The 23,728-nt window shown below is 41.1% G+C and overlaps 1 protein-coding gene across 1 annotated transcript in view; it reads right to left on the bottom strand.

The window, feature by feature from the left end:
* Window positions 1-23,728, bottom strand: part of ANKRD52 (ankyrin repeat domain 52) — an 86,616-nt gene that overhangs the window by 17,592 nt on the left and 45,296 nt on the right. The window contains exons 13-25 of the mRNA XM_063444744.1: window positions 23,451-23,519; window positions 22,338-22,478; window positions 20,642-20,719; window positions 20,160-20,271; window positions 19,479-19,550; window positions 13,285-13,486; window positions 13,106-13,193; window positions 12,204-12,321; window positions 11,493-11,712; window positions 11,301-11,388; window positions 11,090-11,173; window positions 10,075-10,220; window positions 9,889-9,971 (exon numbers count right to left, since the gene is read on the bottom strand). Of these exons, the coding sequence (XP_063300814.1) occupies window positions 9,889-9,971; window positions 10,075-10,220; window positions 11,090-11,173; window positions 11,301-11,388; window positions 11,493-11,712; window positions 12,204-12,321; window positions 13,106-13,193; window positions 13,285-13,486; window positions 19,479-19,550; window positions 20,160-20,271; window positions 20,642-20,719; window positions 22,338-22,478; window positions 23,451-23,519 (1,501 nt within the window). The remainder of the gene's footprint in view (window positions 1-9,888; window positions 9,972-10,074; window positions 10,221-11,089; window positions 11,174-11,300; window positions 11,389-11,492; window positions 11,713-12,203; window positions 12,322-13,105; window positions 13,194-13,284; window positions 13,487-19,478; window positions 19,551-20,159; window positions 20,272-20,641; window positions 20,720-22,337; window positions 22,479-23,450; window positions 23,520-23,728) is intronic.

Below are 23,728 nucleotides of genomic sequence, written 5' to 3'. Positions count from 1 at the left end.
TTATAAAAACATGGCAATCCTCCATAGGACAACTCCGCAAGGAGGTCCAGGACATTGGCAACAGAACCACGCATGTGGAAAATAAATTAAGCGAGTATGCAACAGCGCACAACGACATGGCCGATCATGTGGCGACGCTGGAACAAAAAATTGAAACAATGGAAGCACGTATGGCTGATGCTGAAGATCACTCGCGAAGGAACAACCTCAGGCTGCGAGGAGTTCCGGAGAGCATCATGCCGAATGACCTGCAAGCCTATGTGCAGGGCCTTCTGCGGGCGTACGCTCCGGACATACCTACAGATATGTTCCTAATAGATCGAGTACACAGGGTGCCCAAACCACGCAATTTGCCTGATTCTATTCCTCGAGACGTCCTATTGAGGGCACACTATTACCACATAAAAGAAGCAGTACTGCGTGCTAGCAGAAACCGCACGAAACCTATGCAACAATCAAGATCTTAGCAGACGTGCCCGCGGCGACCCTCAAACGCAGGAGGGATTTCCACCCGGTGACAGAATTGCGTCGCGCTGGGGATACCCCACTAAACTTCTAATCACTAAAAACGACGAGCTTAAATTGTCTACACGCCGGACGAAGGCACCCAAATACTGAGAGACTGGGGGCTCCTCACACACTCCCCCACAACTCAAGCAAGTCCAGCCAGACGACTGATACCAGAATGGCGCCAAGCCTCAGCACAGACCAAGTCTCCGTGACTTACCCGATGAACTAGGCAGTCACGGCCATAACCAGGGACACGTGAGATATCCTTACGTACTATTATTTTGTTTCATAAGTTCTTACTTAAGTTTTAATGAGGTTAATTGCTTTGATTAGCATTTTATTCAACACATAACTAAATAACACTATGCATGATATGTTAGATGCTGGCGGGTGGGGCGCCCTCATATGTGATAATCAAGGTGAACTCCGGGAAACAAAGAGGGCCTGTATCGTACAGGTACAAGTGGAAAGGGACCGGTATACTAGGGGTGGTCATGAGGTCTACTGTTAAATGTACTAACTGATGCTATGTATACATAATGGTATTTCAAGGACGCAAAATGGCGCATAATGATTATGCAGGTTGACAGAATAATGTGTATAGGAGGATATTTGTAAACCATATCACACAAGCAACTATTGCTTTGACTAGCGTGTCAGGCACATTGCAACCATGCCACCCCACCACACTATACAGCTTATGCAGAATACACTCACAGACTATGTTATAAGAACCGTGAAACTGCATCATATAACAAAGATTGACATGACAGGTATGATAACCACGCTAGATGTCAAGGCTGTAAACTGTACAATGCCCCATTAAGCTTTCACTTGGGTTAAGCTTGAGCTTTCACCTATAAACACCTGCCAGCACAACAGCAACATGCACACTATCCAAGTAACTATTGAATTACAGCTCTGAGGAGAAACAAAACTGCGTAATCAAGAGAGCCCAATGGCCACACTACTAGAAACACTATCTAGGCGTCCATCCCCCATGGCACAGTGCCAAGACCCACGTTTGGGTCAACTTGTATATACTTTGGTTTCTATCCCCTCTTTCCCCCGTCCTTCCTGAACCTCTCACTCCCGGGCACAAAAACGTTGTCGCGCAGGCGCCGACTATGAGGCACATCAAACGAACCCTGTCCAATCCACAATTCCATATAGGCAGTGCGGAGCCACAAACGAGCACCACTTATCACTCACCCATCACATGAAAATATATTCACACAACTGGAGGGGACTGAATAACCCCCATAAAAGGTGCATGGTGCTGGAGGAAGCCAAACAGATTCGGGCGGACATTATATGTCTACAAGAGACCCACTTTGTTAACTTCAGAGTGCCTAACTTTGGTGCACAACATTATCCTCATCAATACCACGCTACGCACTCCTCCAAATCAAGAGGGGCCTCCATTCTTCTCATCTTTAACAGTTGAAACACTACACATAATTAAAGACAAACAAGGCAGATTTGTACTGCTGCAATGCCTCATAAATAACTCGCCATATACTATAGTCAGTTTCTATGCTCCTAATGTACACCAACGAAACTTTCTACATAAGGTGCTTTCCACACTCCCAACCTGCCAGACTGCCTCAGTTATATTATGCGGAGACCTAAACCACCCCCTCGACCCACGTATGGACACTACACTAAAAACCGCGACTCCAAGTCACAAAGCACTCAAAACATAAAGCAAAGCAATCAACAAACGGTTAGGAGAATATGGCCTATATGACCCATGGAGAGCATTCCACCCAAATGAGAAATCATTCACTTTTTATTCAGCAGTACACAAATCATATTCAAGGATCGATTTCATTTTCATAACAGGCACATTACTCCCTGGGGTAACAAACAGCGAGATCGGGGACATAACATGGTCAGACCATGCTCCGACCATAGTAGAGCTGACTGAGGAATACCAACACAGAGGAAGGCCGCCGTGGCGGCTAAATGATTCACTTTTATGCGACCAGACATTCTCTACATCATTGTCAGAAGCCCTGACATCGTACTTCCAAATTAACGACACGCCAGATGTACACCCAACCACTGTGTGGCAAGCCCATAAGGCGGTCATCAGAGGACTTATCATTAGCCGAGCTTCCTACCTAAAAAATAAGGCACAACAAGAACACTTACACCTGCTGCGTACCTTAAGAGACAACGGCGGCAAACATAGCAAACCCTTCACCACAACTTGCACAGGCAATACAAGACACCACAACAAGCATCAACAACATAGCAATCTCTAAAACAGCACACATATTACATAAGCTGAAACAGAAAACATACTCACAAGGCAATAAAGCAGGAAGACACCTGGCGACCCTATAACGTCAAACAATCCAGCGCAAAAATTCCATATTTGCTTACATCCCAAGGCTCTAAAATCCATAATCCACAAATATTAACGATACCATGGCAGACTACTACCACACACTATACAATCTCAAAGACGACCCTAACCTACACCAACCCACGCCCCAGGAAATTCAAAGTTTCCTTCAACTGTCCTCGCTGCCAATACTGACGGAACAACAGAAAACTATATTGCAAAACCCAGTCACACAAGAAGAAATACAACAAGCTATACACTCACTCCCCCATGGCAAATCACCGGGACCCGACGGACTCACAAATTCCTATTACAAGACAATGACCACAATCCTCACTCCATATTTAGAAAAAAACTTTTAACCATATTCTCACAACGAGCCAAATGCCCCAAGACATGCTTATGGCACATGTAGCCACGCTGCCAAAACCAGGCAAACCTCCTACTAAATGCCAAAACCTAAGACCAATTTCCCTCCTTAACACGGACATCAAATTACTTGCTAAGATTTTCTCCAATAGATTGACGAATATTATTCCGACCCCAATACATGAGGACCAGGTGGGATTTGTCAGTGGTGGGCAGGGAGCGGACGGGACCCGAAAGGTCTTGGACTTGCTGCAGGGGTGGCGAGGGGCTCAGTGCGTCATGCTATCACTTGATGCTGAAAAAGCCTTTGACAGACTGCACTGGCCCTTCCTCCAAGCTGTCCTGCTCAAATACGGCTTCCCGGACACTTCCTTAAGGTTGGTGGGAGCGTTATATTCCAGGCCGACAGCGAAAGTCACCAATGGGGGATTTGGCTCTAAACAATTCCACATAACCAATGGGTCACGACAGGGCTGCCCACTGTCACCTCTCCTTTATATTCTTTCCCTAGAACCTCTCACACAACTCATTAGAGACAACACAAACATACAAGGCAAGGAACATAAACTCACACATTTTGCAGATGACGTCCTCTTAACACTGGAGCAACCACACATATCCCTACCTAACTTTCACAATACACTCTCCCAATATAGCAGATGTTCTTATTATAAACTCAATGTGAACAAAACCCAAGCAATGGGTATAAATATCCCAGCAGAGGACTTGGATAGGCTGCGTACCTCTTTCAAATACGATTGGCGAAATGACCATCTAAAATTCTTAGGAATCAATATCACCCCAAATTCAGCAAACCTCTATAAAACAAAACTATCAGAAAACATTGACTGAAATAAAAAATTTACTGCTGGGATGGAAGGGCAAATTTATATATTGGTCAGGGAGAATAGCCGCAGTAAAAATGATTGTTGTACCTAAATTGCAATATCTGTTTAGAACGTTACCCATAAAGATACCACCCAAATTCCTACAAGACGCACAACAAACACTACTAACTTTTATATGGGACAAACACAAAGCGCGAGTGGCGAAGAGCATGCTATACATGCCACGCAAGAAAGGGGGAATGGGAGTACCCAACCTAGACAGCTACTACAGAGCAGCTAACTTAGGCCCCCTATTAGCAGCTTGCCACCGAGATCACCCAAACCAATGGATGGAACTGGAGGCGCAACATGCTAATAATATACCCATCACTATACTGGCATGGCTTCCTCGACACAGCAGGCCTGCTACGACCGAGCTGCTCCCAACCACTGCCCTCACTCTGTCCATATGGGACAAGTATTGCCGCACATTGGGCTGGTCAGGCAAAATATCGCCCGCCATACCTATAAAGGCATTACACTATATGATACCAAACTTCAACTACGCTATGTGACACCGACATGGAGTAACACACTTACACCAACTGCCCAACTGCTTCAGGAACACACGCTTAGAAGTCTCACAGACCTAATAGCCTCTTACCATTTGATCCCGATGGCCTCATTCTCCTATATGCAGTTGCATTCATGGCTTAACAAGCAAACCTTGACAGGGACTGATAATGTACAAGGGCCACAGCTGACGGTGGTAGAGAAAATATGCTCACGTCTCTCGACCCCCAAAAGACTTATCTCTGAACTATATCAAACGATGCATACTCCAAAAGACCACACAAAACTCATTCATTGCAGCATGGGAGAGAGAATTCAAGTACGCTCTCGATGAGCAACAATGGAATGAGATTCTCCTTGCACACAACTCACTTTCTAAATGTGCCTCTCACATGAAACTATCCCGGAAAATCTTATACCGGTGGTACCTAGTACCTACACGTCTAAAGGCAACTTACCCACAAGCCTCCGATATCTGTTGGAGATGCCAACAACACAAGGGCACAATGCTCCACATTTGGTGGGATTGCCCCTCCTTAACACCCTATTGGGATAAATTAACTACCATTATACAAGAAAGCACAAAAATGTTTCTACCCCGCAAACCAGAAACATACCTCCTCCAACTTCTTCCAAAGGGGATGCAGGGCAGGCAAAAATACTTAACCTACCACATACTTATGGCTGCGTTAACGGTCATTAGTAGACACTGGAAATCCACTATCCCGCCCACAATAACAGAATGCATACAAACAATAGAAACAACTAAGCTCTATGAGCTAGCAGCCAGATGCTCAAGTCACTCCAAAAAAGTTTGGTCACAAGCCTGGGAAACCTGGCAATCATACATGGAGCGTGATACTATACCCTCCGAATGAGATGACTGTGGCAGGGACCTACGGACCGACAGCTGTGCCCTTTCAAAAATGAAACTGTAAATAAATATGGAAACTGTAAATAAAAATGGTAACACTGCAATTAAAAACAACACATGCACGAAGGACTGAAAGTCCAACAGAAGCGACCACAAGTAACCGACCGCCTGGGAGAACCCTGCCCCCCCATCCCCCACCTCCATTTCTCTCCCTCCCCTCCTGCCCCCTATTCTGACCTTCCTCCACAGTTTCCCCTCCACCAGTGGTATACGGAATACTAAGACTACACCCTTTACCAAAGACAAGCCCAGGCGACTGTGAACCCTGAAGGTTTAACATGAGTCCCCCCTTATGGTATTGGGAAGACAAACGGCAGATCCACCTAGTGTAACACAATGTCTGCATGTCGATATGCTGTATATGATCAATGTGTAAACTGCTCTCAGGTCAATGTGTATAAGATACTTTACCTTACAACTGCTTCCCCATCCCTATTCTCTTCTGTACCCCAATAAAACTTTAATAAAAATTGTCGAAGTAAAAAAAAAAAAAAAAAAAACAAACAGAGACATGGTCTGTAACTCATACAATGAGGATCTTTTCTATATGAATGTCTTGTCTCTTAAATAAAGATAAGGAAATACAGCCATTAGCATGGGTATGCTCAACACCTAGAGCACTGCTGGTAAGAATTCAATGACTGAAGTAGGCCTAAACAGCTTAACTCTGGCGTTCATTATTGAGCTAACCTCTTCAATATGTAAGGCCACCACCTTTCTTCACAATGTTCTCTCAGACTGGAGAGCATCTTTGGCCCACTCATTGTCTTCCCAGGAGTAACGACTCCTCATTCTGAATAGGTCTTGGTTCCACTACATGTATATAATTTGGGCCAATTAGCCTTAAACAAACTACAAAACGGTTCTGGGGAAATTGAAGAAACTTTCCTGATGTCACACCAGAGGACATCCTAACTGCACATTACACCCAAAGCAAACTACTCCACATGGTCTCTTATCACGATATGTTCTTAAGAACCTCACACTACACCTATTTTACCCTCTCGCCGACTTCACTTGGTGGTTAAGACAGACAGACATCAACCAGTTTTAAATGCGCCCACACCAAGGCAGATCTCTATCACTGTCTGAGAGTGCCCCTTGATTCAGGCTTTCAGGAAAGAAGTTGAGACATACTTAAGCAAAAATACGCCACCATTGCCACCCAGGATTTCTACTGTTAGGGACTCTCACCAATATCCCCGTATCTGATAAAAGACTCTCCATTATCATTGCGGCAGTGGGCTGTAAAACTATTTTTCAGGTCTAGACCTAGCCAGGTACACGACCCTTACAATTATTCTTAGCCAAACTCCGTTTTCCATATAAAATGGTTTGGCTATAGTATACACTAACCAACAAGGACATTTTAGCCCCCCAAAATTAAAATACTCAATCTATGGAAATGTTACATTCCTACCCTAGACACCACTTTCAATTTAAAATAAAGGCAACATTTGAGTACACGGTTGATTTTTGGCTGAAGTGATGGTTGGCCGGTACCCTTTTAAGTTCTGCTCAGAGTTTGATATTATTCCAAACTGGTTGCTTCTTGATACTGGGTGGCCAACTAATTTCCCCGATTACAGAAATCTCTCGCATGAAGATATCACTTCCCCAGGTCTCTATACCTCTAGTACAAGGACCATCTTTGCGGCCCGGCAAGCACATGCTGGTGTTATAGCACAGTAGGCACCTGCTTTCCCCACATTGCAGGTGCCTACTCTGCTAAAACGTACCCGGCCGGGGAGGAGGGCCAGCGAGGGAGCTCAGCGTTCCTGCTCCCTCGCACCGTCTGTAGTGAAGCCGGCGCTGGAATATTGCGTCATATTCCGGCACCCAGCAATACTAAATGCGCGAGGGAGCAGTAAGGAGCAAATAGAAGGACCCCAGTGTGATGCCCCACATCGGCTCAAAAAGGTAGGGAGCAATAAAGAAAAGTATGAATGAGAGAGAGGATCAGATTTGGCACAGTGTGGTAGAGGGGGTGCTGTTTTATTTTTTTTTATACTGCACTTTTTAAAATAAACCTACATTTCTATGAAAACGTAAGTTTTAGGTGTTTTTTTGCAGCCCACATAAACCTTGTTTATGTGGGCCTGTGCCAGACTGAGTTTGACATGCTTGCTCTAGTATAATCCCATTATTGTCTGAGGAGGGGTTGAGTGTGAGCTGGGATGAGAGGATGGCTGGATTAAGGGGTGATCAACTGCATAAAGCTTGTACATTTTTCTTTGAATTATTTTACTTGTATTCTAAATTTTCAATAATCTCTGGAATGTTGATTATTGTAACAGCATAATTTCTCACGATGACTGCAGTTATATGCACTTAACTTATTTAAAAATGTATTTGAGGGAAAATACATTAGGGTTTTTATTTTGGGGGGGAGGGCTTATAAGATCTTTGCAAACCCAAACTTTTTTAGTATTCTCTTGAGAATCTAGTAGTAACCAGATCTGATAACATGCTGCATTGCAACATATTTTTGGAATACCAATGCAGAGCAAACCCTGCTCTCAATGAAAAGAAAGGAAAACGAACAAAGTTATCCTCGAACCAGTGAACATGTAGTGATTGAAGTGATAAATGAGTCAGGTTTAAAACAGCCAACACATCAACAATGAACTAAACAGACTGGGTATTTTATAATCTTTGAAAACATGTTACAAAACAAAATGTCTTACTGCTGATGTAACTGCATTTCCAATAAAATAAAAACAATTTTTGTCTAAATTTCACAAAACAAGTGAACATTAATGCAAGCTCCATTCACTTTTGACAGTTACAGACATGGCAGCAGCAACTTAAGAAGGCACATTCCAAACAAGTATTTTTAAGCCGACATGCTGTGCCTTGAAACGTGCGTCGGCTTTCGATTACAATTTTCATATTGCACATTAAAATTAGTTACATAAAAATATGACATATAGGAAAAGAGGTATTCATCTCTTCTTCTCTCCCTCCCCCCCCCCCCCCCCCATACATATATGTGTCAAAGAACACCCAAATACATTTAATGACACAATGGCAGAACATTTGCAATCATAAACATGTAAAAAAAAAAAAACTAAAAAAAAAAAAACCTTTATGCTTAAAGGGACACTAGACACCAAAACTAGCTTATTAAAGCAGTTTTATGTATATATCATGCCTCTGAAATATCACTGCTCCATTCTATGCCATTTAATAGTTAACCCCTTAAGGACACATGACATGTGTGACATGTCACGATTCCCTTTTATTCCAGAAGTTTGGTCCTTAAGGGGTTAAATCTCTTGTTTATGTAGGCCTAACCACACCTTTCCCAAGCTGTGACTGACAGCCTGCATGAGGACAAAAATGGTTTCATTTTCAATCAGTTGTTATTTACTTTACAATATTAAATCTTCCGCTCTGTAAATTGAGCTTTAATCACACACAGGTGGCTCTAGGAAGCTAATAACAGTGTAGGAGATAACATTCTAAATTAAGCAGACTGTGCCATAAAGGAAGTGTAAACCGTAGGTTTCACTTTACAGTGAGTATTTAGGAAGGCTGTGCACAGTTACATGCAGGGGGGTGGGGGGGGGGGGGGGGGGGTGTGACTAAGGCTGCATAAACAACGTGATTTAACTCCTAGCAGAGAATTGAGCAAAGAGACTGCAGAGTCAGTATATATACACACACCAAAACGGGCTGAAGTTGTTTTGGTGTATATAGTGACCCTTTAAACCCAAAATTAAAAGAAAACCAAAATGCCAAGAGGCAGTTCATGTACACTAATAATGACTGAGCCTAGAATTCCCGACCGCCACATTCTTGTGAATGTTTTACAAACAAACAAAAGAAGTCCACAAATCATACAATAGGGGAAATACATGCTAGGAAACTACTGTCACTCACACTGTGTACATTGCTGCTAGGAGATGGTGTGGGAACAACAATAAAAGGCACAAGACCTTCAGAAAGTCCATTACCGTCCCGTTAAATGTTTGAGTGACAGCTAAAAAAATAAAAACTATACAAAAACAAAACAAAAACATTCTAACTAGTAAATTAAAAAAGGTCAAACAAATAAAAAAAAAAGTTAAAAAAGGCTCAGGTTTTTTTCTGATGTGCTAAACGTGGGTTACTTAAAAACCACACACATGCAAACATACTCTAAAAAGCTAGTATAAGGGATATATTAACCATGTTCCTTGTGACTATCAAAATAACACGTTGGCTTGCTACATGAGAAAATATGCAACAAACCAACTGTAAACTTTCACAGTCAACAAAAAAAAAAAAAACACTTCTAGGATTTTTTTTTTTTTTTTTTAAGAAGCAGATCCAGGCACCTTGCTGCATGCTAGGTGAAGAGCAGTGTTCTTGTTTATGTCCATCACAGTTAAATCCGCCTTCATGCGATACAGCAGAAACTCTGGAATGAGGAGGACAAAAAGGTAATCAGTTAAGGGCAAATTACTCTGCGCCCAGAAGCTACTGCGGCATTTGACTCAAGCGGAGAAGGAAAATGCATTTACCAACTGCTGCAGTCTTCCCATTTTCTGCTGCCATCATCAGAGGTGTCCGACCAGACTGGTCAGTGGCATCCACCTCAGCTTGGTGACGCATGAGTAGTTGTAAACCGTTCACATTGTCAGCAAAGGCTGCAGCATGAAGAGGGGTCCTGTAGGAGAAAGTCAGATATTACAAACCCTGAACGGAACAGGAAAATTACTTGTAATATGCTGCATAGAACAAGCTTTTAATGGAGTGTTAGTCAGGAGTGTCCAAATGCTTTTACTAGCAATAGCATCCCTATTGGCTTAAAGAGCAAGAGCATATTGGATTAAAAAACCAAGACCAAAATAATGTAAAAACCAAAAAAAAACAAAAAAAAACTACTTTGAATAGCAGATTAAACAGGAAGGCCTAAGTGTTTAAATTGGCACACCGTTTAAATTCTCATTTAACAGGCTTTTCAATTACTTTTTCCCATAAACATGTTATTTGGATTGGGGAAAAAAAAAATTTAATTTTTTTTTTTTTTTTTAAAGTGTCTTGGTGTAATGATGTCCACTTTAAGACCATAGGACAACAGATTGACTATTGAAGCAAGAGTTAAAGTGTGAAGAGATGCATGCAACGCGAAGTACAGAACTGAGCCTCCGGTGAACACCACTTGACCAGTGGCCCACAGGACGCTTCTATACAGAAAACGAGAATTACTATCAAAGGGAACAGCTTGGAAGTGAAACATATTGGTAAGAAAAGTTAACCATGTTTTTCCTACCTCTTCTCCAATAGGAAATACACTGCTAAAACAGTGACTAAACATTCTGCTGTGGACTAGTCGCTGGAGGGGCTTCTGAGTCACCCCTGCTTTTTTTGTTTAAACACTTCCTATATAAACAAGGAATGTGAACTATTCACTAGTTTGAACAAATCTGGTTTATTTACATATTTTCCAGAGTTAAAAAAAAAAAAAAAAAAAAAAATTGGTAAAAATTTTAGAGGTTTAAGCACATCTATATATGGTCAAGTTATTATACCAACCTCCCTTTGGCATCTCTGCTATTCACAATTTTGACACCCATAGCTTCTATCAGCATCTCAGCTGTACCGTCTTGGTTGTTAATTCTGTAAGATTTAATACACAGTTTTAACAGTCAGGACTATAAACAAAAAAAAAAAAAATATTTTAATTTGCACAGTGAATTGTGAGTGAGCGCCTTACAATCCAGTCTGGTCTTGAAAGAACACTTACACTGCACAGTGAAGGGGAGTAAACGGATTTCCTTCGAGGTAAGCAAATGGGTTGTGTTCAAGTAACAATTCCAAACAATCTTCATGCCCTGGTAGATGATGGGAAAAGAGCAAGTCATGTACAAGTCACACACACACACACACACACACACAAGATACAGTGGGGGTGGAGAAATTAATAGATAAACCTTACCATTGTAAGCAGCCCAGTGCATAGGAGTGTATCCGTTGTAATCCACCACTGCATCCAGTGGGTCTGTAGAAAGCGCAGCCTGCAAATACACATGCACCAGTGTAGCATGGCCACAAGCTGAAGCAAAGTGAATAGGCGTGCGTCCCTTAAAATCTCGACAGAGCACAAAGGCATCGTGGTCCAAAAGGGCCCCAACACAGTCCTCACAGCCAGTTACAGACTGCAAATAAAATAAAAGCCAAAGTTACTGATCAATAGTTTGATTTGCATTAGATTTAATGTACACAGATGAATAACCCTGGCCATTGAACTGGAATGTTGCCTTCTTTCATTTAGCTTATGGCCACCTGCAGTCAACATTTTATTCACCTTCTTTCTTATATCCATTTGTTTTGTTTATAGTTTGAAAATAACATTATTAAAGAGGTATATCAATCTTTATTTTCTTTATTCTGCAGCCAATTTAGCAGTGCAAGTTTATATACATAGCAGCTTCATTTATACCATTAGAAATTGAATACTTTCCTCAAAGTTGGATATGCTTTCAGTTCAGCTACTCTTTAAATTCTCTTTTATTGCACTTTGAACTCTAACTTTAGTAAATAATCCTGTAAAGTAGCATTCGGCAATCAAAACTATATTGAGGGTTTTTGACCAAGGAATTTAATCAAAATTATTGGATAAATGGCAAAATTGCCTTAAACTACTCACAGCTCTATGAAGTGTGGTCCTTCCTCTTTTATCTCCAGCATCAACTGTGGCCCCTTTCTCTAGCAGCAAGTGAGCACAGTCCACGTGCCCATTCATCACTGCAAGCATTAGAGGGGTTCTAGAAAGAATTCATTATAACAAAAAGGGAGTTATGAGTTCAACGAAACTGTCCCTCCCATTCCTCTCTCGCCCCCCAAAACAAATAAAACAAAACAAAAATAAAATAAAAACAAAAACCACAATCACTTCTCTAAACACCTTCAAAATGCAACTGTCCATATTCTGAACCAAAACCTAGAATGTGAGCTATAGGTTTGTTCCACCATAATTTAAGAGTTTATGTTCAAGTGCCCCCATAGGTATTACAGATAATTTGTTAAAGGACAGAAAGGGCTTTAATTTGACATGATATATACATATAACTAATTTTTAATATAAAAAAAATAAACTTTCAATAATGTGTATAGTACGGATATTAGCAAAGGGAAATCGAAGATAAGTGGTATGACGGTGCAACCTATAGACTATTTTCAGTATGACAGCTACCTATCTTTTTTTCATTGAAAATAGTATGCCCAATGCATTGAGATCAGTGCTGGGCAACTGACCAGGCCCAGCACTTATCAAAATGATGCCATTGGGGAATGAAGGGAGACCCCTGCAGGGTCTGTTCAGACACTGGTAGTCTCCCAAGCACTAGATCAAGCGAGACTCCGTGTGCCTGAACTGCATTATTTTCTATGAAAGGGGTATATCAGATTTAGGTCTATTTAAGTGATGTTAGATTGTCTCGTCTGTAATTATGCATGTTCTCCTTTTTCTGTTTAATAGTGTAGGACTTCTACTTTTTTTGTAAAAGTTTCTCTCTTCCGGCTTTATTAATCTTTATAGTTTGAACTTACTGCCCATGAGCATCCACAACATCTACAATATCCGGCCTCTCGCTGCAGTCAATCAGCAGGTGTAGGCAATCTGTGTTTCCAGAAGCAGCTAAAAAACAAACAAAAACAAAACATGTAAATTAAGAGAGGTCGGGAAAATAATAAAAAGAGTATAAACCATTAGCCACAAGTAAGCAAACCTGCTACATGTAGTGGAGTCCACTTCTTCTTGCGGTCCTTTATGACAGGAGATGCCCCATGGCTAGTGAGAACTTCCACACACTCTGTAGATCCCCTTTCTGTTGCGAGGTAAAGAGCAGTGCGACCCTTGTGGTCTCGCACATCCAGGTTCACCAGAGTCTCCGCCAGAGTTTTCAGAGCATCGCAGTGACCATTGTAGGCCTGCAAAATAAAAACCATTATCAGAACATGTAGCACAGAAACAGCAGTAAGCTATGGGTGAGTGCACAATAAGTTTTGCTCAGACATAATGTTTAAATTGAGTAAGTGGTGGGCATTTCATTAATATATACATTCTAACTTTATTTTGTTAATTTAGCCTATAGCTTTTCACTTTAAGGTCATAACCCTGTTTATATACCAAAGATCTGTGTAGAATAAGAGTGCAGTACTATTCAGAGCAAAGCTTTTGGAGTGAACAGTAATATGTACCATTCAAACATATGGCATTCCTTTTGCAAGGTGATAAAACAAAAAAAAACTTCTACATAGATAGCAGTTATGGGTGACCTACAGATTAAAGCCACTTATAGCTCATGCACATACTTCTATTTAGGTGTGACGCAACATTTTAATAAATGGGTGTTGTACGGATACAATAAAAAATTGTGGATAAATTAAAAATACACAGTGCCTCTTCCTCAATAAACATGTTTAGAATTGAACCGAAAAGAACAGCAAATTCTAGGACATATAGGGGTATCACCATAAAAATCTATTAAAATCTTCAAATCTCATACTCCTTAGAATCAGAAAGAAAAATTAAAAAAAACACACACTACACTTGCCAACTAGCCATTAAATAAAATAGTTTACTGGCAATGACCCTGTAACTTGCAGATATGCGTAATATTTATAGTCAAAAGATGCGTTCGACCGATCGATTCAGGGCAATAGGTTGGTTCGATTTTTATTTAAATTACTCTGCTTATATAAAATAAACCTACGTAGAAGGTAGGATGAAGCTGCTAAATAGAGTAGCTGGACAGTGAATGAAGGGGTTAACCCATAGAACTGAATGAAAAAACAAAGAACTGGACTGTCCAGTGACCTTAAATAAAATGTAACTTTTAATGAATTATCAATATAAAAAGATAGGATTTTAATGAATTCTCAATATATTAAGAGCTGGAGAGATATCGAGCTCTAGACGGACATAACATAAAAGAAAGAGAGAAAGAAAACGTTAATAAACGTATGTGTCCCTACTGGGATAATAAATTTCTCAGACTGCATGTGCAGACTTATACTGTATGGTTATGCTGAGAAATAATAACTGGTCTCTATGTATCAGTGACACAGAGTCGTCTGAGCAGAGTGTCTGAGTTTGATATGAGAGACGTACAGAGTGCTGGTAGTAGTTCGTGCAGGGAGACTCCCTGGAGAATATCAGAATACCGTGCCGCAGTCAGTACAAAGATAATAGTAGGGTCACAGAAAAATGAAAAATATATATACAAATAGACAGTCAGACAGGTAACGCCAGAGATATAATAGGGTGAGTTTTACTGTCTAAGTCCCGAAAGGGGGTGAGATATTCTGATAAATATCAGGTCTGGACCTCATAAATTGTCCAGAACAGACAGATCATGTTAATACTCTGGACTGGCCTGTACTGCCTTTTAATGGTGTAACTTAGTTGGCTAGAGGTCCCTGCCTCTGCCTAACAACATCTGGTGATGTGGACACGTAGTATAAGAGCATAGATGTCCCCAAAAAAAAAAATTCAAATAGGGAGAGCTGAACGAGACGTCTGTCTCTGGAAATCAGTTAGTATAATACCATAGTACTAACTCCTGCTAGATCGCAGGTCCGCAATAAATGAGGGTCTAAAGACTCACTGGTATACTCTGCAAAGATTATAGAGGTTTTAAACAGATTACTGAAGTTCAAGTTAAATAGTCCGGCTAGCACCCCGGCAAGTTACTAAGATTCTGATCAGCTGGTCTGACTCAGTCAAAATACACAGCCTGTCATTATCTAACTGTAAGAGGCCGCTAGTGAAATGCTTAGCTCGGGCTAAATGCCTTCTCTTTGATAGATTAGAGTCAAAAAACCCCACTAGTTAATACTGCAGAGATAGCTCAAAGTAACTACAGATTCCTAGAGCTTTCTAAAGATCATGTCAATTAGTCTGGCTCGGTGGAATAGGTGCAGCTTGTCAAATGCAGCTACACGGAACAGAGCTCCGCAGTAAATGAGGGTCTGGAGACTCACTGGTACATACTGTCAAGATTACTAAGGATTGCAACAGGTACTCAGATTTAAATAAACTTTGTCTGGCTAGTCCCCAGCAGATAACTAAGAATCTTGATGAACTTGTCTAGTTCGGTATGACTACACAGCTAGTCGCTAGTCAAAATGCTTTGCATGAGTTAGATAACTTCTCTTCCATGGTTCAGAGTCTGAAGACCCGCTAGTATATACTGCGGAGATTACTAAAAGTAACTCTAGACTTCTAAAGATTACTAAAATACAGCTCAATTAATCTGGCTCAATAGATTTACTACGGCTTGTCCAAAGTAGTTTACACAAAACGAAAGCCTTTCGTTTTGGGGCTTTCGTTTTGTGTAAACTACTTTGGACAAGCCGTAGTAAATCTATTGAGCCAGATTAATTGAGCTGTATTTTAGTAATCTTTAGAAGTCTAGAGTTACTTTTAGTAATCTCCGCAGTATATACTAGCGGGTCTTCAGACTCTGAACCATGGAAGAGAAGTTATCTAACTCATGCAAAGCATTTTGACTAGCGACTAGCTGTGTAGTCATACCGAACTAGACAAGTTCATCAAGATTCTTAGTTATCTGCTGGGGACTAGCCAGACAAAGTTTATTTAAATCTGAGTACCTGTTGCAATCCTTAGTAATCTTGACAGTATGTACCAGTGAGTCTCCAGACCCTCATTTACTGCGGAGCTCTGTTCCGTGTAGCTGCATTTGACAAGCTGCACCTATTCCACCGAGCCAGACTAATTGACATGATCTTTAGAAAGCTCTAGGAATCTGTAGTTACTTTGAGCTATCTCTGCAGTATTAACTAGTGGGGTTTTTTGACTCTAATCTATCAAAGAGAAGGCATTTAGCCCGAGCTAAGCATTTCACTAGCGGCCTCTTACAGTTAGATAATGACAGGCTGTGTATTTTGACTGAGTCAGACCAGCTGATCAGAATCTTAGTAACTTGCCGGGGTGCTAGCCGGACTATTTAACTTGAACTTCAGTAATCTGTTTAAAACCTCTATAATCTTTGCAGAGTATACCAGTGAGTCTTTAGACCCTCATTTATTGCGGACCTGCGATCTAGCAGGAGTTAGTACTATGGTATTATACTAACTGATTTCCAGAGACAGACGTCTCGTTCAGCTCTCCCTATTTGAATTTTTTTTTTTGGGGACATCTATGCTCTTATACTACGTGTCCACATCACCAGATGTTGTTAGGCAGAGGCAGGGACCTCTAGCCAACTAAGTTACACCATTAAAAGGCAGTACAGGCCAGTCCAGAGTATTAACATGATCTGTCTGTTCTGGACAATTTATGAGGTCCAGACCTGATATTTATCAGAATATCTCACCCCCTTTCGGGACTTAGACAGTAAAACTCACCCTATTATATCTCTGGCGTTACCTGTCTGACTGTCTATTTGTATATATATTTTTCATTTTTCTGTGACCCTACTATTATCTTTGTACTGACTGCGGCACGGTATTCTGATATTCTCCAGGGAGTCTCCCTGCACGAACTACTACCAGCACTCTGTACGTCTCTCATATCAAACTCAGACACTCTGCTCAGACGACTCTGTGTCACTGATACATAGAGACCAGTTATTATTTCTCAGCATAACCATACAGTATAAGTCTGCACATGCAGTCTGAGAAATTTATTATCCCAGTAGGGACACATACGTTTATTAACGTTTTCTTTCTCTCTTTCTTTTATGTTATGTCCGTCTAGAGCTCGATATCTCTCCAGCTCTTAATATATTGAGAATTCATTAAAATCCTATCTTTTTATATTGATAATTCATTAAAAGTTACATTTTATTTAAGGTCACTGGACAGTCCAGTTCTTTGTTTTTTTATAAAATAAACCTCATGCAGCTATGTAATCTAAACTAAAGGAAGCAAGTAACAATATATTTAAATGATTAATCAAGCATAATATTACTTACAGCTGGGGGGGCGGAGCCGAACAAGCAAGCTAACTAGACGCACATTGCTTGAGCTCCTGCAGTGTGGGCCCTAATTCTGCAGAAATCTGGAGTTTAACTGCCGCAATTTTCCCACAAACCTGCCTGTGAGCTGGGGGAAGCGACCACGAACATGCCGGTACCAAATTTGAAGCCTGACTGGACCGGGAACCGCGGCGGTATAATGAGGCCTACTGGAAGTAGGGGGGAAGGACAGCCGCCTTCCCGCCGGATTCCAACTGCAGCGCACAAGAAATACACATGTACACCCTCCCCCTCCCCCCCCCCCCCATGGACCGGTGGGGGATATCCCGGTCCCCGCACGGAGGAGAAGAACTGACTCCATGCCCCACGACCAAGCCTGCGACCCTACCAAACAAGGCGGGAGTCAAGGCCTCCAAAATGGCGGATAACGTTGCACTCAAAGAGTCACAGCACCTATTCAACATGGCGGCTGCCTGCAGGGGAAAGACAAAAGGGTACCAAACTGGCCCACAGCTACTGAGCGACGACCTGCCAGCCCGCATCGACCAACTGTTTGCAGACTTTTGGACGAGGCTGCAGGAGAAGCTGGTACCCGGAGCTGGACGAAAACCGCCATCACAACTATCTGCCTACCCTCATGCACCGAGACCAGGCCGGAACGGGCCCTGTCAGACCCTGCGGAGAAGAGGAGCAAGGGGTAGCCTTAAAGCCACAGACAGCCTCACCTACCTACAGCAGGGTACGCCAACGATCTCACAGGCACCTGCGGCAGAACCCCATCTAGGCGGCGAACCATACGCCGCACGCCCCACAAGCGCAAGACACCACAAGCAGCACGACCCCCTGCCACAACTCTACCTGGGCAGAGCGCTCCAAGAGGTACCACGCCACTGCCTCACCTACGCCGGACACAGGCCAACCGCACCCGGAGCCAGACAATAACAGGCTCCACCGCCTACCCCCGGAGGAGACCAGATCCGGCACCGACATGTCCCCAGGTCTGTGAATCACACATACCAGCACACACACTAGCATGGGGGCACCTGACCCAGCGACAAGGCCCATCCCTTGCTGCCCAGAAGCCTTCCGACAAAGGCCTGCTGCGCGCTCTGAGACTACACCAACCGCACCGACTGACACAGCCCCAACACGGCATCGGCTGACCAGGGGGAACAGGACTCAAAGCCAGGCATGGTATCCTATGTCACACAGCCCTCTGTGCCCCGTTTGAACTCTCACTTATGTATGCTGGACTATTTGAATCTGCCTAATTTGTGGATAGCCACATCACAAATCAGTTTTCCATGTACTTATTATATAATCTTGCTAAAGCACTCGTTATACTAGTCATGTTTCTCCCTCTCATTTATCTTTTAGAATTCTCCTCCCCAACAAGAACATACGCTATATATGCATGAATATTCTGATGTTACTTTTAATCATACCATAAGCTTTTCATTTACTCGTACCAACCTGTTGGCAGACCTACTTAGCATGTATAGCTAGTGATCAGATGCCTATCTTAACCTATGGTCCAATATCATGAGTATGTACGTGTCGTAGCCTCAACATACCATAACCCTGAAACATGAAGGCAGTTTAATGATACTACTATGTTTAATCTCTAATTGCTAAGCGTTACTTGTTACCTGTTGTTCTAAACATGTCTTCGCTGACAGTATAATCGCCTAACTCAGCTGGTTAATAACCTAAAAACGTGCAAATACTCAGGCTACTGTCTAATATGGGTTAACCCTGCAACATGCTTAGATTGTTTGTTTACAACACGCTTCTGTTCTGAGTCTTATAAAATAAAAATGAGGCAAATATAATCCGGAAATGTAAATGACAATGTTATCGCTGTATTACTCTTATTTCATGTGAAATACCCTTGCATTTCCCTTTCTTTATTCTGTACCCTTCATATATGCCTCAATAAAATACAGATTGACAAAAAAAAAAAGAAAAATATTACTTACAGCTAAGTGCAAAGGGCTAACTGGTACAGTGCTTTCCACATCTTCCAAACAATTAAAGGACATTTCAAGGAGCTGAAAAAGAAGACAAAAGTACTAAATGGACACAGATATATCTGCTGAACTATGATGCAAAGTTTTAAAAAAATAAAAAAAAATTATATATATATATATATACACACACACACATATATCACATATATTCACACATATGCATACATACGTTAAGGATGTGCTTGGTATTCGAAGCAAAGCATATGAAATTTTTTTTACATTACCTAGTTTATGTAAGCAGGATATTTATTTTGATCTAGTGGGAACCAACTGATACACACCACACAAGCATAACATGTGGTTAGTAGGCATTATAAACAATCCAAGCACTTATTAAGGGTCTGCCATCACCAATCATTACAGACTCCAGGAGAGCCTGTAATCTGTAATTGCCACCTCTTCTGGTCCTGCAGTTCAGGGCCAGCTTAGGCAGAGATCCTCTGTTCTAAAACATTCTGACTATTTACGAGTCAGGAGCTGGGCATTACTGGCACAATAACTACTATGGCACACCATAATGGTTATGCTTTTTGTGATATCACACGAGCCTTTAAAAGAAAACTACAAAGAAGGCTTAAAAATAAAAATAAATAAGATTTTCCTTACATTAAAATTTTTTATTTTACTCACCAGTTCCAGATTCTGTCTGTTGCCATATGCAGCTGCATAATGTACAGCAGCATATCCCTGTTTATCACGTAATGACGCATCGGCATTTTTATCCAGCAGGAATTCTAGGCAGCTAAGAAAAAGAAAAGGCATCCATGAAAAACAAGCAAATGTCAGCATTAAGGAAGGTCTTTACTTCCCAAAACATGCACCTAGCCAATAATTTAATTAACGAACATATACTGAGTGTGCAGTGCTCTAGTGGAAAAATGGGAACTGAACTAGCGTTATTGCAGAATTTATTAGCATAATGAAGAAATCCTTATATTAAGCTAAAATATTGTGGATATGTATTTACATTTTTATGAGACCGGAGGTTTTCTAACAATCACGGTTAGGTTTATTTTTTGGCTTCCTGTGTATGTGAGTAAATAATATAAGTGTGGTAAAATGAGATCGGCGATCATTTTGCCGAACACATGCCAAGCAAACATGCGACTCACAAGAAAGCCTCCTTCTGTTGCGAGGCTTTCAGCAGCTCTTCGTCCGGCTCCTGGCTTGTCCCAGAGTGTGTGTCCACTCTGAGAAGGAATAGTAAGCACACGGGAGGAGGAAGAAGAGTGGATAAGTAAAACTACAAAACAATCCAACAAAAACCCATGTAATTGTAAGCAAGCATTTCTTCTTGAACACCTTTCAGATTCTGAAATATTCACCCCTTCATTTGCAATTATGCTTTGTGTAGAAAACACCACAAGTCAGTTAAAACGTCAGTTTTACCCAAACTTTTACATTGGTCATTTCAAATATCACACCAAAATCAACTAATTGAAAGGAGAACAGTTAATTCACTAAACTCTGTTAACATTGATAACATTAATTGAAAGAAAATGAAAGGTGTTGGTTTTCAGGAGATGCTCTGTTTTCTTTTAAAAATGCATATTAAAGATTTAGAACATAACACTACAAGCCAGCAAATTACATCATAAACCAACTAAAACAATTTCAGAACAAATATTGCAAAGCAACAGGAGTGGTTAACCATTTTTTTTCCTCTTCTGTATGCTTTCTCTTTACTGACTGCCAAGTGCAAAGGACTGGTTATTAGAAAGACTGACCGGGGGCTAAAAAGGCGGTGTCCAACTGCAAAATTAATTATTGATTTCTACATTTAAAGGGACACCTTTGCATGGAGACACTGAACTTTCCTCAGAGATGCATTAATTCAATGGATCTTTATGAGGAGATGCTGATTGGCCAGGGTGGTGTGTGGCCCCACCCACTGCCCAACCTCCCTGGCAATCTCAGCCAATCCAATGCTTTCCTATGGGAAAGCTTTGTGATTGGCTGAGATCACCACTTCTGATGCAAGCCCAGAAGGCAGACGGGGCAGAACCAGTACCAGCAGACTGAAATAAAGGTTGGATTTTATGATATTTAGGTTGGTGGGGGTGAGAGGGGAGGATGTTAGATAGTGATGTTAACACTATAGAATCAGGAAAACAAGTTTGTGTTCCTTTAATTGTACTTTTCATGCCTCACAAATGCATATATATTTTTTTAAATATAGGGATAAATAAATTGTCTAGGGAACTTGTCGTTCCTCTTTTAAAGTGTCTGACATCAAACAAACCTTTCTCCTATTATTTCCTCTTCCACGACCAGATATTTTCCCAATTTCTGATTTATTTTGCTTTAGAAACATAAGTACTTTATCTTGTAGATTATTCCTACGCTTGACAAATACTTAAAAGACAAAGTAGGGACTACTTTGTTTTACGTTTCAAAGAGAACTAGATCAGAAATGAAATTACAGATTCTGAAAGAACAGCAGGGTAACCAATAGGAGAAAGGCATGTTAGAGATGACAGTCACTTTAAACATTAAATATTTACATATTTCACAGTACTTGCACCCATGTGAACATAGGGGTACATATCACTGTTAAATGTGGTCTGATGCAATACTCAGGGCAACATAGTCAAACTGTGTATATCAAGGTGGAGAATTTTCCAAATTAGGCATTTTGTCCTAAACAGTCACAACTCAAAAAGCATTCTGAATAGGCCTTGAACATCTATATCTGTGAAAGTAAGTTTACATAGGTAATGTGACAATTATGCATAACCTAGAGATCTTCCAAGATTTACGAATAAGGTCAGGAACATAAAACAAACCTAGAATGTGCCAGTCACTCACCTCCTGTAGGTATCAGAAGCAGCAGCATAGTGTAAGGGGGTGCAGCCTTTAAAGTCTGCCTCATTAACACTGGCTCCAGCAGTGACCAAATTTACGGTGCACTGGTAGCTACCATTGGCAGCAGCATAGTGCAACGGAGTCCTAAAACAATATAAAACATATGCAAGTTAGTTGATTTGGGTCCTTGACATAACTAGTCAGTGATTTGGTTGCATTATGAGCTTTAGAATGAAAAACAAAGAAAAACACCATTAAAAAGGAACACTGAATAAAAAGAGTACTTTTTAGATTGTCAGAAAATATGTGCCCCCAAACAAAAAACACAAATACTGGGGACACAGGACACATGCACAGTAAACTTCACACATGACCAATCAAACACAGACTATGACTAGCATTATACTGTGCAGGATAACAAATGTGAGAACCTTCAATTACTTTTCCCATTTGTACTTCATTTTTTTTTTACACTGCAATTATGAGATCCATTTGAAAATAGCAGGGTATCCATTTCCCGTGATTAGGTTAGGATTTGGTTGTTTGTGAATACTGTGAACAGATCCATTTTGACAATACATGCAAGAGAATTGAGCCAAATTAAATCAGCACAAGATGCAAAAAGCAACACTACAAACATCAAACTATCCAGCACGCTATAACTGTAGAGCGCCCTGTACAGTTAATTGTAAGAAGCGCCCTAGCACCACCCATTGTAAAGCATCAAACAATTGAATAGTTTGACTTCTTACCTGGGGTACATTAGGCACTGCTTCCCACCTCTACTACAAACAATAAGCCAGAAGCCATTAGCTCTCCTGAGTTAGCAATCTAAAGTTAGCTCACTGGTTGAGAGCATCAACTGATCACTCGCAGCCAATGAACTAACCCATGCTGTGTAGGATTCCGTTGAAAAAGAGCTTCTGACTCTCCATCAGCAGTGGAGGGAGGCGGTGTCAAAAAGTTTACTACTTACATTGGCTGGCAAAAAAGGGTAGTGGGAGGAGTGATGCTTGTAGTGAATAAATCAAGCAAAAGGGACATCAGTACCTACAGCACTTAATCTTGCTTTAAGGGCCAATCCAAATTAAAATAAGATATAGGCAGAATGTTTACCTTCCGAACTTATCCTGTCTCCTCAAATCAGCACCACTGCTTGACAGCAAATTAAGACATTCAACATTTCTAAAATAGAGCAAAGGAGAAACACTTGTGACTGGAGAGTCAATTTAAATGTCCAAAAAGTAATACAACACATTGATTTGTTATTGACAAATTATACGCCAGGCCTTTTTTAATCTATGTAACATGCTCTTTTTCTACATTAAGAAGTGATCTTGCAAAAAAAAAAAAAAAAAAAAAGATACTCTTTCAGCAGCCTAGAGTAGCACAAC

This window comes from Pelobates fuscus, chromosome 1, assembly GCF_036172605.1.
Source record: "Pelobates fuscus isolate aPelFus1 chromosome 1, aPelFus1.pri, whole genome shotgun sequence".
NCBI lineage: Eukaryota > Metazoa > Chordata > Amphibia > Anura > Pelobatidae > Pelobates > Pelobates fuscus.
This window is presented reverse-complemented; position numbering and strand designations above follow the sequence as displayed.